Source organism: Sebastes fasciatus, chromosome 11, assembly GCF_043250625.1.
Source record: "Sebastes fasciatus isolate fSebFas1 chromosome 11, fSebFas1.pri, whole genome shotgun sequence".
Lineage (NCBI taxonomy): Eukaryota > Metazoa > Chordata > Actinopteri > Perciformes > Sebastidae > Sebastes > Sebastes fasciatus.
In genome coordinates, this window is record NC_133805.1 from 28,398,657 (window position 1) to 28,414,332 (window position 15,676).

The 15,676-nt window shown below is 38.4% G+C and overlaps 1 protein-coding gene across 6 annotated transcripts in view; it reads left to right on the forward strand.

Moving 5' to 3' along the window:
* The first annotated feature begins 865 nt into the window (after positions 1 to 865).
* Positions 866 to 15,676, forward strand: part of LOC141777624 (uncharacterized) — a 39,089-nt gene continuing 24,278 nt past the window's right edge. For 2 of the 6 annotated variants that reach the window (XM_074652052.1, XM_074652057.1), the window contains exons 1-11: positions 2,815 to 2,938; positions 8,636 to 8,688; positions 8,848 to 8,874; positions 9,000 to 9,068; positions 10,267 to 10,314; positions 12,139 to 12,192; positions 12,495 to 12,551; positions 12,638 to 12,679; positions 12,775 to 12,840; positions 14,207 to 14,278; positions 14,378 to 14,428. In XM_074652052.1, coding sequence (XP_074508153.1) covers positions 8,641 to 8,688; positions 8,848 to 8,874; positions 9,000 to 9,068; positions 10,267 to 10,314; positions 12,139 to 12,192; positions 12,495 to 12,551; positions 12,638 to 12,679; positions 12,775 to 12,840; positions 14,207 to 14,278; positions 14,378 to 14,428 — 534 coding nt within the window. In that variant the 5' untranslated portion in view covers positions 2,815 to 2,938; positions 8,636 to 8,640. Of the gene's footprint in view, positions 949 to 2,814; positions 2,939 to 3,115; positions 3,172 to 8,635; positions 8,689 to 8,847; positions 8,875 to 8,999; positions 9,069 to 10,266; positions 10,315 to 12,138; positions 12,193 to 12,494; positions 12,552 to 12,637; positions 12,680 to 12,774; positions 12,841 to 14,206; positions 14,279 to 14,377; positions 14,429 to 15,676 lie in introns of those variants that run through there. The other 4 variants (XM_074652053.1, XM_074652054.1, XM_074652055.1 and 1 more) reach the window with 4 other exon arrangements.

Consider the following 15,676-nt stretch of genomic DNA (forward strand, 5'->3'; position numbering starts at 1 on the left):
ATACTGACCACACCCTGGAGTACACTTCTACGTCACTGAAGCAGGGCGAGAAGATGAACTACTGGAGGTCCGAAAAAAATCAAGATCTTCAGCTGATGTTAAGTTGCTCTTTAAATTGAAGTGTTTTAAGTTACCAATTACTACAAAATGATTGCACACCAGAGAGTTTAATTGATAGGTGATCAGATAAAAATATCTATAACCCTGTAATAATAATAATACAATACACATTTTACCAGATGAAGCTCAAGGACTGAAGTGTCACTTATAAAGGGAGTGATTTTTTTTTTGACCACGACGAGAATTTTCAAATGTTTTTTTTACAAATTTAATAAAAGGGAAAAAAATGAATTATCACATTGACATAAGTATTCAGACCCTACAGCACTTGAAATTCAGCTCAGGTGCGTCCCATTTCTCTTGATCATCTTTAAGATGTTTCTACACCTTGATCGGAGTTCACCTGTGGTCAATTCAGTTGATTGGACATGACACACACCTGTTTATATAAGTTCTCACAGCTAACAATGCACATCAGAGCAAAAAACAATGAATACTTTCTGAATGCAGAATGATAGATAATATTTCAGAAAATATAAACAGATATAAAAAAATAAACAATTAAATTAACACAATAAATAATGAACAATTTAAAAAATAAAATAAAATATTGTCAAACTCGGTGTTCAGACTCCTGCTAAGATGATTACTCCATTTAGGTTTTCTATTTTTGGACCCTCACGTTTAGGTTTTTCTTCCCATGTTGTTGACACCTGTGAAACCGATGAGTCAGAGTCACACCGGCTGGGAGACGCGTTTTTTTCCACTCCCACACATACAGGTAGAGCTCAAACTGGCCACGCCTCACTCCCAGGTGAGTCGACAGCCATCACAGAGCCACACAGAACACAAAGGTTTCAGATCTCGCATCTTCTCCGACTGAAACAGGTAAGATGTAAGATGCTTTTGATGCAGCCTTTCATCTTTGGATCAGTTATCAGGTGGAGATTCTGTGACTGAGCTCTTTTTGTGTGACAGGAAGTCACCTTATTATCCGACAGGTGATTTCACAGTGAGGATTTGTGGCACAGAAGCTCTCAGGGCGTGTTTTGGTTTGTTTAAGATGCTTCGTTTGACCTGTAAGGGATGTTGCCTTTGGGTGGTGTCGGAAATATGTGGATTACTTCATGCGGCGGTAAATAGGCCTACTGTACTCTTGCGACACAACATGAGCTACAGGTGGAGTGTACATGAGTAGTTGAGATGTGAAGGTGAAGAGGATGCTGACAGTGATATGCATATTATTATTGTTTTGCATTTTCGCACACTTGTCTTTAAAGTCACATTGCAAATGCTTTTTTTTCGGATGCAATGCTTGTGTAGTTTGACATATTTCCAGATGAAATGTTATTATGGCTGGTTATTCAAAATGTATCTATACCATACCCATGTTTTTGTTTCTGAAACTAGAATGCTACCTTTTTTTTGCTATCTAAATTTGAGTATTAAATAAAAAATTTTTTTAAAACTCCCTGTTTTCATTTCGTATAATAGGCCCAACTTCTCAAATATATCACTATTTTATAAAACCTTAAACCATTTTTTTATGTATAAAACCTAATCTAAGCAGAATTATCTAAAATGTAACCAAATAATACAATAAGATAGGATAGAGCGTTATTTATCTAAAAAAATCTGTAAAAAATAGAATATTTATATGTATATATATGTTTTTTATATATATATATATGAAAACCGCAACATCATTTTTATTTTGTGTATATATATATACAATATAAAAATGATGTTGCGTAAATGAATGTGCAGGGTAAATTGTACTGTCATAATTTACAAGCAATGGAAAATAAATAAATACATTTAAATAAGCGTAATAATAATAACATGACAATATTTTTTTTTCTACATGACACCTACCTGGGCTTCGCCAGTGTTTTTAATAAGATTTTTCAATAAACACAAAATTTCAAGTACTGAAGTGCGGTAATCAAACCTTTTCTTGAGTGAGAAAGTAATATTTGTTTGTTAAAATGTGAAAAAAGTGGGGAATGATTAAGCAATATATAATTATCATGTAAATAAATCCGACACTATTTATATTGTAGCCTAAAAACCAAAGCTCTTGAGTCGGTTGTGACTGCCCAGCCAACATGGTTATGTGGGCCCCACATGGGTTATGCTGGGGGTACCTGGGTACCAAGTGGGTATGGCCCAAAATGGGCATTTTATCTGGGGCCCACTTGGATCAACTAAGTTGGTCCCACATGGGCTCCCCATGTGGGCTCCCCATGTGGAACCTAGTTGGGTCACTAATGGGAAATTAGTGCTTGGGCTCAGAATGGGCAACACAAATGGGGCCCACTTGGATCAACTAAGTTGGTCCCACATGGGCTCCCCATGTGGGCTACCCGTGTGGGTCCTAGTTGGGTCACAAACTGGGAAATTAGTGCATGGGACCAACATGGAAACTGTGGACAAACCCACTTACAACCCATATTTCAGCCCATGGAGTCCCCATGTAGATCCCACATAGAACTTAAAGCTGGGACCGAGATGGGTTTTGGTTTATGTTGCCCAGATTAGGCCCATATAACACCAGTGTACTCCTGCATGAAACCCACAAGGGTAATTGGCATGGGGCCATTATTGAACCCACGGACAATCCCACATAGGGCTCATTTTTCAGGCCATTTACTACCCACATGGGCCCCACATACACATGTGTGCTGGGTGAAGAGCTGTAATGTCGGATCTTTTGGAGGAGCTTGTGAACGCCTCATGCGTGCAGATGTTGCTGTGTGGGTGTGGTGGAGTTTATAAACTCCTGGAGGAATGAGGTGACAGTGAAGGAGCCGCCTGTCTGATGTTATCTGGTTAAAACTAAATGTGAAGTTTCTCTGAACCGTCTTCTACATACTCGGTAGGTGAAACCGCTCAGTCCGACAACAACCTGATTATTTATAGCGCTTTGGACTTTAATAATATTATTATTTACCGTCCGTTTAAATGACACGTGTTTTTAACTGAGCTAACGTTAGCTAAAGGTTGTCAGTCGTTAAGCTAGTTAACATCCAATAACAACTAACGAGACTAACGCTGCAGCTGAGTCTGAGTATGAGTACTGCAGTAGTTACTTCTCCAAATGATCATACAGTAAGTGACAACTGCAACATGGAGCCTGTTTCCTCCTGTATTAATACTTCAATTAATCAGTAGACTTTTGCTGCTCTAGTTTTTCTATGTTGGCTAATAACAAAGTAACTTAAACTATACTCAAGGGCTGTAAGGTCAGGTCAGGGGTCTCTAAGCAACCCGAGGCTCTCCAGCTCCTCTCCAGTGGCTCCCTCTGGATTTATAAACATGGAAATGAAAAACTGTTCTTTTGTTTAAAGTTTCATTTTTATTTATCATTGTTGTAGGTCTACGGTACAACGGAGTATTAGGGCCACATTGAGGGAAATAAATAAATATGAGATTTCGAGGATTAAGTCATAATATTACAAGAATAAAGTTATAGGTTTACGAGAATAAAGTTATAGGTTTATGAGAATAAAGTTATAGGTTTACGAGAATAAAGTTATAGGTTTACGAGAATAAAGTTATAGGTTTATGAGAATAAAGTTATAGGTTTATGAGAATAAAGTTTACAAGAATAAATTTATAGGTTTACGAGAATAAATTTATAGGTTTACGAGAATAAAGTTTACGAGAATAAATTTATAGGTTTACGAGAATAAATTTATAGGTTTACGAGAATAAACCTTACAAGAATAAAGTCATAGGTTTACAAGAATAAAGTTATAGGTTTATGAGAATAAAGTTATAGGTTTACGAGAATAAAGTTTTTCAAGAATAAAGACATAGGTTTACGAGAAAAGTTGTAATATTATAAAGTAGTAATTTTACGTAATTTTTTTTCTCGTAAATTTATGACATTATTCTCGTAATATTACGACTTTTATTCTCGAAATCTCCGATTTTTTTTTCCCTCAATGTGGCCCTAATACTCCGTCGTACATTTGCTCTTTGGCCCTCACTGCATTAGACTTACAGTGGAGGAAATAAGTATTTGATCCCTTGCCGATTTTGTAAGTTTGCGCCCACTTACAAAGAAAAGAATAGTCTATAATTTTAATGGTAGGTATATTTTAACAGTGAGAGACAGAATATAAAAAAAAATATCCAGAAAATCACATCATATAAAAGTTAAAAATTGATTTGCATTTGATTGTGGGAAATAAGTATTTGATCCCCTAGCAAAACATGACTCGGTACTTGGTGGAGAAACGTTGTTGGCAAGCACAGAGGTCAGACGTTTCTTGTAGATGGTCACCAGGTTTGCGCACATCTCGGAGGATTTTGGTCCACTCCTCTTTGCAGATCATCTCCAAATCCTTAAGGTTTCGAGGCTGTCGCTTGGCAACTCGAAGCTTCAGCTCCCTCCACAGATTTGATATGGAATTAAGGTCCGGAGACTGGCCACGCCACTCCATGACCTTAATGTGCTTCTTCTTGAGCCACTCCTTTGCTGCCTTGGCCGTATGTTTTGGGTCATTGTCGTGCTGGAAGACCCATCCACGTCCCATTTTCAGTGTCCTGGCTGAGGGAAGGAGGTTGTCGCCCAACATTTCAAGGTACATGGCCCCGTCCATCCTCCCTTCGATGCGGTGAAGTCGTCCTGTCCCCGTAGCAGAGAAACACCCCCAAAACATAATGTTTCCACCTCCATGCTTGACGGTGGTGATGGTGTTCTTTGGGTTATAGTCAGCATTTCTCTTCCTCCAAACACGGCGAGTTGAGTTGATGCCAAAGAGCTCGATTTTGGTCTCATCTGACCACATCACCTTCTCCCAAGCCTTCTCTGAATCATTCAGGTGTTCATTGGCAAACAGACGGGCCTGTACATGTGCCTTCTTGAGCAGGGGGACATTGCGGGCGCTGCAGGATTTTAATCCGTTACGGTGTAGTGTGTTACAAATGGTTTTCTTGGTGATTGTGGTCCCAGCTGTCTTGCGATCATTAAGAAGTTCCTCCCGTGTAGTTCTGGGCTGATCCCTCACCTTTCTCATGATCATCGATACCCCACGAGACGAGATCTTGCGTGGAGCCCCAGACCGAGGGCGATTGATGGTCATTTTGTGTTTCTTCCATTTCCGAATAATGGCACCAACAGTTGTCTACTTCTCACAAAGCTGCTTGCCAATGGTCTTGTGGCCGATTCCAGTCTTGTGCAGGTCTACAATCTTGTCCCTGACGTCCTTAGACAGCCCTTTGGTCTTGCCCATGGTGGAGAGGTTGGAATCTGATTGTGGACAGGTGTCTTTTATACAGGTAATGAGTTGAGACAGGTGTCTTTTATACAGGTCACGAGTTGAGATTCGGAGTACTTTCTTAAAGCGAGAGGACTAATCTAACCGGTCTGCGGGGGACAGAATTCTTGTTGGTTGCTAGGGGATCAAATACTTATTTCCCACAATAAAATACAAATCAATTTATAACTTTTATATGATGTGATTTTTGGGATTTTTTTTTTTTATATTCTGTCTCTCACTGTTAAAATATACCTACCATTAAAATTATAGACCGTTCTTTTCTTCGTAAGTGGGCAAACTTACAAAATCGGCAAGGGATCAAATACTTATTTCCTCCACTGTATATACAGACGTAGGCAAAGTTGTTGGTAACGTTCCGTTAAAGAGAGAAAAACCCACAATGGTCACTGAAATAACTTGAAACTGACAAAAGTAATAATAAATAAAAATTTACTGAAAATGAACTAATGAAAATCAGATATTGTTTTTGAATTGTGGTTCAACAGAATCATTTTAAAAAACAAACTAATGAAACTGGCCAGGACAAAAATGATGGTACCCCTAGAAAAGATGTAAAATAATGTGACCATAGGGACATGTTAAACTAAGGTGTGTCCTGTAATTAGCATCACAGGTATCTTCAAACTTGTAATCAGTCAGTCTGCCTATTTAAAGGGTGAAAAGTAGTCACTGTGCTGTTTGGTATCATGGTGTGTAACACACTGAACATGGACCACAGAAAGCTAAGGAGAGAGTTGTCTCAGGAGATCAGAAAGAACATTATAGACCTTCATGTTAAAGGTAAAGGCTATAAGACCATCTCCAAGCAGCCTGATGTTCCTGTGACTACAGCTGCACATATTATTCAGAAGTTTAAGGTCCATGGGACTGTAGCCAACCTCCCTGGACGTGGCCGCAAGAGGAAAATTGATGACATATTGAAGAGACGGATAATACGAATGGTAACCAAAGAGCCCAGAACAACTTCCAAAGAGATTAGAGGTGAATTCCAAGGTCAAGGTACATCAGTGTCAGATCGCACCATCCGTCACTGTTTGAGCCAAAGTGGACTTAATGGAAGACAACCGAGGAGGACACCAAATCATAAAAAAGCGAGACTGGAATTTTCCAAAATGCATATTGACAAGCCACAAAGCTTCTGGGAGAATGTCCTTTGGACAGATGAGACAAAACTGGAGCTTTTTGGCAAGTCACATCAGCTCTATGTTCACAGACGAAGAGATGAAGCATCCAAAGAAAAGAACACTGTACCTAATGTGAAACATGGAGGAGGCTCGGTTATGTTATGGGGCTGCTTTGCTGCATCTGGCACAGGGTGTCTTGAATCTGTGCAGGGTGCAATGAAATCTCAAGACTATCAAGGCATTCTGGAGCGAAATGTGCTGCCCAGTGTCAGAAAGCTTGGTCTCAGTTGCAGGTCATGGGTCCTCAAACAGGATAATGACCCAAAACACAGCTAAAAACACCCAAGAATGGCTAAGAACAAAACATTGGACTATTCTGAAGTGGCCTTCTATGAGCCCTGATCTAAATCCTATTGAACATCTGTGGAAGGAGCTGAAACATGCAGTCTGGAGAAGGCACCCTTCAAACCTGAGACAGCTGGAGCAGTTTGCTCACGAGGAGTGGGCCAACATACCTGTCAACAGGTGCAGAAGTCTCATTGAGAGTTACAGAAATCACTTGATTGCAGTGATTGCCTCAAAAGGTTGTGCAACAAAATATTAAGTTAATGTTACCATCATTTTTGTCTAGGCCAGTTTCATTAGTTTGTTTTTTTAAATGATTCTGCTGAACCATAATTCAAAAACAATATCTGATTTTCATTAGTTAATTTTCAGTGAATTTTTATTTATTATTACTTTTGTCAGTTTCAAGTTATTTCAGTGACCATTGTGGGTTTTTCTCTCTTTAACGGAACGTTACCAACAACTTTGCCTACGTCTGTACTATATACTTAGACTATAAACTGTGTTACCTTCATCACAATGATCAAATGTTTTGCGGCTCCAGACAGATTATTATTATTATTTTTTGCCTAAATGGCTCTTTTGATAGTAAAGGTTGCTGACCCCTGGTATAGGGGTACTTTTTTGTGCTTCCTTATACTCCGTTACTTTTCACTGTACATACTGCTCATAATAGTTACTTTACAGGCACAGTTTTTTGCAAGAAAACATGATGTGCTTATAAATATGGTGCAAGTACATTATACTTCTGATACTGGAGTACTTTTGAGTACTTTTGAATGCAGTACTTTACTTTTTTTGATTTGTGGTATGTAGGGCAGAAATCTTCTCGATTAAATATTCTAAGTCATTTGATATAAAAAATAATTAAAATTGTGCAAAAACTTCTCAAGCACAAGATGACATATTTAAATGTATTGTTTCGTCTAACCAGAAGTTCAAAAGTAAAATACATTATGTAAGGAACATATGAGCCAGTGCAACAGTATGCCACTTTTATGTGTTTTGACTGACAATAGAGTTTTGTGAGACAATAACTTCTGCGTTTTGCTTGATAATAAAGATAAATTATCAACTGACCTGCATTTCTACATATTTAAACATAAAAGCCTCTCAGTACAAACAGCAGACATTTTGACTTGAAACAGTAGGAAAATCACATTTGTTACTAATAACACTATTGATCGCTCCGTTGCATTTAAGTGCCCCAGTGAGCCAGAATGTACAATAGTGTCCCAATTCTATATTACATACTGATTTTAGGAAGTTTCTAAGTCTGTAATTCATTAATTCACCCTAAATGGGGGTCAAAATTCAGTGTATTCATTAAAACTCAGGTTGCACACTAAAACATGCTTGAATTTTTTTGAGGCACACTAATGTCTCGATATGCAATGCACCAAGGAAATAGAAGAGCTGCTCACAGCTGCAAAACATTACAACTAATTGTGGATGGTGGTGATAGAGCTCAAGGAAGATCTTGGAAAATGAAAAACAAGCTTTATTCTGTGTCCACCTTTTAATGGATGGATGGTAAAGATGGAAAATATTCCCATGTTGAAGACATAAGAGTGTTCAAGATGGTTGTGTGATTACAGAGTTGATAATGTGAGGGTTAATTAATGATTAATGCTATTCATTACACCTGTACTTTTCTTGTTACAGCATGTCACAGGGCATGTTGTGAAGAAGTTGGTGAGAGTGTTTGTCTCTTACTTCCATTTGGTCCAGTTGGCATTTAAAAGTGCAAAATCACAAACGAGCACAAACCTGTGATTATTCCTTACACTTCATTTCTCTGTGTTGCTCTTACAGAAAGGATGGAGGCGTGTATGGTGAAGCCAGAAGTCAAAAAGAAACCAAAGCCGGTGAGAACATGTACATCCAACACAAAAACACTGAACTAATGCACAACACAGTCTGAATACTCTCCAATACTGATTGTAGAATGTATAAAAAAAATTCACCAAAATCAAACGTAATGTATCATATATACAATACAAACACGTTTTCTTCTCTGTTCACAGCCGAAGCCTCCCCCAAAGCCTGCAGAGGTACCGTAAGAAACCCAAAGCTTTGATTAGCTATGTGACAAAGTTAATCATGTGTTTACTGAGGTGTATGTGCTGTAACATCAGTAGTTTGTTTAAGAATATGACTTCAGGGTGATTCTCTACAGGTAAAAAGAAATGACCCAGAAAAACTAGAGAAACCAACTCCTCTGGTGCCTCAACGACCTGCAGACACAGTAAGTCCGGCCTAGGCCAGTCATCTATGGCCCTGTTCAGACCTGGCATTAACATGCGTCCTCAGTGATTGGATCACAAGTGGACAGCTCTAAGTACAGGTGTGAATGCAACAAAAACGCATTGAGGACGCATTGAGATCCGATTATTCAGACCACATTCAGAGGTGGTCTAGGCCGCATATGGCCACATTCTTTTAGCAGTGTGTACGTGAATGTGTCCTGGGCCACATTAAAGACCGCCTACTCAACTGACGTCCCACTTGGATCCGCGGGGTCTCCGCACTCCTCATGTGAATAGACAGGCAGACACGAGCGCTTTATGGAAACGGCTTCTGTGCACTACTGTATGCTGTTGGTTCAACTGTATTTCCTTCATAGGCTATAGCTACATTAAAATATATCTATATCTATAGGCTACATACGTATTTACAGACTAGGCACGGGAAGTGCATTATCATACTTTCGGTAATTTGTTGGTGTTTGTTGTTCCGGTGCTTTATAAATAAAATTCACTAATATATGTAGGATATTACCAATGACATTCATGTAATATTACGTCACAATGTCTGCTGTATTAGCCATGCGTTTACTACGTGTTTATTTGCTGAGCGGGGAAGTGAGATCGGATCACAAGTGGGTCACTCAAGACGCATGTGGAGACTTATGTTAATGCCAGGTCTGAACAAGGCCTCTGATGTGATGTAGGGTCTATAATATAATTGTTTTATGTATCCCAGCGTTTACATTCTGCTGAGCATGTGTGGTGGGCCGACATTCCTTAAACATCTGGTAACATTTAAGTAAATTATTTAGCTTGAGTTCCAGTGGAGAGGATATTTCCACTCTGTGAGGAGGAAAACTGGGGGTTAATCTATCAACTCCACATCATTTTGGTAAAACAAAAAGTAACTTTTAAAGATATCGATAATTGATACAAGCTGGCTTCTGTTATCAGCACAACAATATCAGAACTGATATGAGCCTTAAAAAACTGAAAGAACTACATTTTCTCTCCTCCATTATCTGTATCTGCATTTTTGTTTGTGTGTTTTCTCATACAACTTTTTAATATATTTTACAAGAGTCACTAAAGAAACAGGAGAGGCAATGAGGGGAATCGGCCTATTTAGAAGATTAACTTTGATTTGCATAGAGACTCAACTTTTTTTTTAAAAATCGATTTGTGTTTTCTGTGCAGGAACTGGGTCAGACACAATACCAAATGAAAAGAGCAGCAAACAATGAGGTATTTACTGTATTTGATTTTTTTTATTGATTTTTTGCCATTGTTTATGTTTTACTAGATAGAGGGACAGAGAGAAATGAAATGTGGGGATAAGATGATGTGTGACAAAGCCCTTTAGATTGAGCCTGCATGTGAGAATATCTGGTTAAATTTAGAAGACAAAAAGACATTGTGTAACTTAGGTATTTTTCAACCTGGATCCCATTTCCCCAAGTTTTGGTTTCTAACTGACTAATAGGAACAACAGTTTCTGAAACTTGTCCAATATTGAGGGAGAACGCTTTAGACGGCAGCTGCTCACAGGCTGCAATATGGTGCTATTGGGGCAAGCTGGCGCCATCATTTACGTCCATCAAAAGTTCTTGTTTTTGCCATGACAGGCTCTGATTGTTATAAGTTAATGACATTATGGAAAAAGTCTCGCTGAAGGAGAAGCCTCTTTGTGAAATCTGGCGAGGTGACGTGTCGCTAGAAGACAACGGTGGAATAGTGGAATACATCCATGGTGGAAACGTGAGTGTCAGCCGGGCAGAGTTTGTTGTGTTGGAGTACAGGAATTGAGCTTAGTGTTAGATAAAAGATTTTCAATGTCATGTCAATGACACTTATAATAACAATCTGAGCCAAAAAACAAGCATTTTTAATGGACGTGATGTTATAGTGACGCTGCTCACTTGCCCTTGCAGCTCGTTTTGCGGCTGCTAGTTACTACTTTCAGTATGGATATATGTATACTGTATATTCATACTGAATAAGCATCTTATGATTACTACCGCTACCGAGTACCGCTCTTTGCGGTAACGTGAGCTGCCGAGTGCAAAACCATGGTAAAGCTGTTTGCCTCGCTCAGAGGCCATCCTTACTATAATAACACTACTTTAGGAGCAACGGAAGAAGACGGTGGCTGCCGGTACCACGGTTTTGCACTCTGCAGCTCGCATTACCGCAGTTTAACAAGCGTGTCGGAGAACTACGGTGGCCTTCAGGTAACTCTAGCAGGCTCTCTCTAGAGTCAGTGTTTGGTTTGTCTGTTCTGGGTTACTGTAGAAACATGGCGGACTCCGCGAAGAGGACCCGCTCTCTATGTAGATATGAAGGGCTCATTCTAAGCTAACAAAAACACAATGGTTCTTAGTTTCAGGTGATTATACAGCTAAAGAAAACATAATTATAAGGGGTGTAAATCACAATACGATATTATATTGATTCTTTGGACAACGATACAATGTTTGCTGATATCTGCCACGATACGATTTCGATTAAATTCAATTAAATTCAGGGGACTGAGATCAATATGAGACGATATCATATGCCCATTTAACACAATCGGTTACATTTATATCAACACACAAAAAACAACTAAAATAGGATTTGACAATTTTATTACTGAGCTCTTCCAGACATTTAAATGAAAAACAATATTCTTTTTAATAAAAACTATTAAACATAGACCTCCTGTAGAACACTATAAAGTGCCACATTTCTGAGTGTGCACTGAAGTGCACCTTTTTTTTATCAGTTAAGAATTATAAAATAAGGGCATATATTAAAGATGATGGTATGTATCTTTGTTTTCACTTTGCATTGATGTGTTGCATTGTTGATTATTAAATCGTTATATTAATCCAGATCGATGGATTGTTACACCCCTAATAGTTATGAATATTATATTCCACTTCTGCTAATAGATCCCCGAAATGTCACACACTGTCCCTTTAACCAATATTCTGCTTACTGTTGCCTTCATATACTTTGTGCATTATTGACCAAATAGTCTGATACCATTCTTTTTGTGTATTGTCACCTTTTTTCAATCTTTATCAGGCTAATGGAAACTTGATGCAAACTCCTGTGGTTCCACCCAGACCCAAAGAAAAGGTACAGTACACCCAAATACTCTAATATATAACAATACTCATCAATGCAGTCAGAATTCAGTTCAACTTCCACACAGGAAATGTTTCTCATGTTCAAAGCCAAGTACTTGGCCGATAATTGAGTTGATTGAAATTGGAGATGATTGGCAACCTTTTTGATGTCTGTGTGTCTTTACTGTGAAAACAGCTTACAGTAAAGAATCACTCAGAGCTACACAAGGTTTCATGTTTCTTTCCTGTTCCAAATACCTTTTGTTATTGTTCCCTTCTCGGCTTTTTGTTTGGTTGTATGTGTGTGTGCAGGAACTTAACACAACCAGATACAGCCAACGCAGGAGGGAACAGGCTGAGGACGCACAGGTACACACGCACACAAGGAAATGTCATGTTCCTTCTTGGTTGTTTTTATAAATTTCTGAATCGGTGTCCTTCCTTTTCCTCATCAGAGCCAATCCGAAGATGCCAAAAATGAAGCAGAGATCAAAAAGGTATTACAGCCAGAGTTATTAACTACAGCTCTGACCTAATTTATAAACAGTATATGAAATGTCTTCCTCTTTATTTACATGTGCTTTTTCTGTAGAGTGATCAGCCGGTCCTGACTGGATTGTTTCGACGTAGCCAAAAAGAGAAAACGCCTACGTTCACTGTAAGAAATGCACCTGCAGCTCTTCTCTGCACTGTACATTACACATCATATCATCTTATGTTTATTTTTATGATTATTATATTGAACAGGTTTATTGCTTTACTGTAGTGTTTATTTGTTTGTGTTCTGTCCATCATGTAAGCAATAACGTACAGCAGGGTGTTACCATAAAAACAAAAACAAGGTTGGAGTTGGAGGAGAAAATGATCATGTTGCACTATTGAATCCATATTTCCTTATACCTGAACATCTTGAAGAGATATAAAGCGGTGAAAATATTCTAAATATTGCGTACACTTAAACTGATTCATTTTTTTAGGTGGGCCTTTCTTTGGTGGCTAAAATATGTTTTGCTGCTGCCCCGTCCACAGCAGTACATTGCTTTACTCCTGTGCCTGTCGGCACCCCAGGGGGAAAACTATTCCTTTAAATCATACCATGAACATGCACCAAATACAAACAAGAGGCTCTGTTGAAAACATCACCCATTTTAAAAAAAACAAATTTAAGTTAACTTGTGACGAAGTATGAGAAGAAAAAAAAATCTAGCCATCGTTATCTGGAGTGTAATACACCTTACACAGTGGAAAGGTATTTAAGGGGTCCCCATACACAATTTCAAATTACACCTGCCATCCAGTCAAGAAGGAGAATTTGCCATTGTATAACTGATGGTCATAAATGAGCATATTCATTTACAAAAATGGATATAGATGTTTATACAAATGGGATTCACTTAAATATGTACTCTACAGTAAATCATACACTGACTGGAGGATCAACAACTGGGTCAAATCCTGAATCTCTATTGGCTTTTTTTTTACCTCTTTTTTACTTAAAGCAATAAAGTACATGTAAAAATGTAAATATAAAAATATCAGTAAAAATGAAATATAAATAAGAAATTAATATACATATAAAATATATAAAAATATAACTGTGTGTAAAGGTTAAAAAAAAACTGACAATGCCTCAGTTAAACAGGTTCCTGGTAGCAAGCAGGTGTGGGTGTGTACATGCATGAAACACAAGTGTTTATTTAGACACACAGTAGGTTTGTATTCAGACATACAGTAGGTGTGTATTCAGACATACAGTAGGTGTGTATTCAGACATACAGTAGGTTTGTATTGGCATGTATCAGCTGCTCTTCATGACTCAAGTCAATGTTGTCCAGTAAGTTGTTCAATGAAAGAGTCTCATAATTATCAAATAGAAGAAACAAACATGCATTAAGCATAAACATGTATGATAGGATAAACATAATATACGTACAAACATACATTGTTTTAGAGCTGCACAGTAGATATACGTATGAAGAAGAATGTGTTTTTTACTGTTTACCTGATATTTCATTCCTCCTCAGAGTTACGTGGTCCACGACAAAGAGGACAAAACTGATGATGTCGCAGCCAAACAAGCTCCTGGCAGCAAACCGGTATGTGTGTGTATGTGCATATGTGTTTGTGTTTGTGTATGTGTTCGTTCAACTGCTGATGTCATCAGCTGGTTTGTGACATGTGACTGTGATTGACAGGGCGGTCTGAAGGGAGTAATGAAAGGGTTGCAAATCAAGTCGTCACCAAAGGTATGAAGCACCATCTGGTTTAGTGTTCCTCTGGTGGTGGCTGCAGTATTTTATTTTACAGTGGTGACATTTTACATGGAAGTACTGTTGTGTGTCTGCTGGTGGTGGTGGTAGTACAGTAACTGCTTTTAGGATGGTTACATTTGTTTAATATGGCTTGGATTGCTTTGATTTTAAAGATATTTAAATGTGTTGTCTGTGGTTAAAATGATGCATTTTAATAAGAATTGCTCAGACTGCCTGGATGAATCCTTGGGAATGATTTGATCTTATTTTTATTTTTTTTACTGATTGTCACATTAAAACAAAGAAGTCTGTAGGCAGCTTTCATCATTCTGCATTGTTGGAGTAAATGCAGTTTATCCTTGTATATTTACCCCCTATATGCATTTTAGTGTTTACTTTATGGCATATTATTGGGGCTGGATCAAAAGATTACCTGACTGTGAAGGTGCCCTGGTGGGTTGGGAGCAGTGGGCAACTCCGGGGTCTGAGAAGTGAAGCCAATGCTGAAGTGCCTTAAACTTACATTCTCTCCAACAGCCAGCAGGGGGCGACTCCTCTGGTTGCAAAAAGAAGTCTGATTGTATAGAAGTCTATGAGACAATGACCCTATTCCTCACTTGATTTATTACCTCAGTAAACATTGTAAACATGAGTTTATGGTCTCAATCGCTAGTTTCAAGTCTTCTTCAATACAGCATGATGTTCATTTAGTAAATTATGGTCCCATTTAGAGTCAAATAGACCATAAAGCAGGGGATGCTTTAGGGCGTGGCTACCTTGTGATTGACAGGTTGCTACCACGGCGTTGTCCGTGTTTTCGTCTCAGAACTTTAACCCTTTCACTGTGTGTTTTCAGTTCATGAAAGTTAATTATAACCTTTTTGGTCACCTAAAAATGTCTCAGCATTCAGTTGTACTTAGGTCCACCCTCTCGTGTCACTTCTGGTTGCAAATAACCAAGATGGCGATGGCCAAAAACCAAGATGCTTCATAATGGCAGTCAACAAACCAGTGGGTGACGTCACGGTGACTACGTCCACTCCTACATATATATATATATATATATATATATAATCTATAGTTGGGGGTTTAGACAGTGACCATGAACTGTAACATCCCTGTTTCGTGTCCAGCCTGGGACCTTTGCTGCATGTCAGTCCCCATCTCTCTCTGTCAACTCACTAATAAAGACATAAATTGCCCCCCAAAAAATACCTAGAAAAGATTATCTCAGTGTCAGCG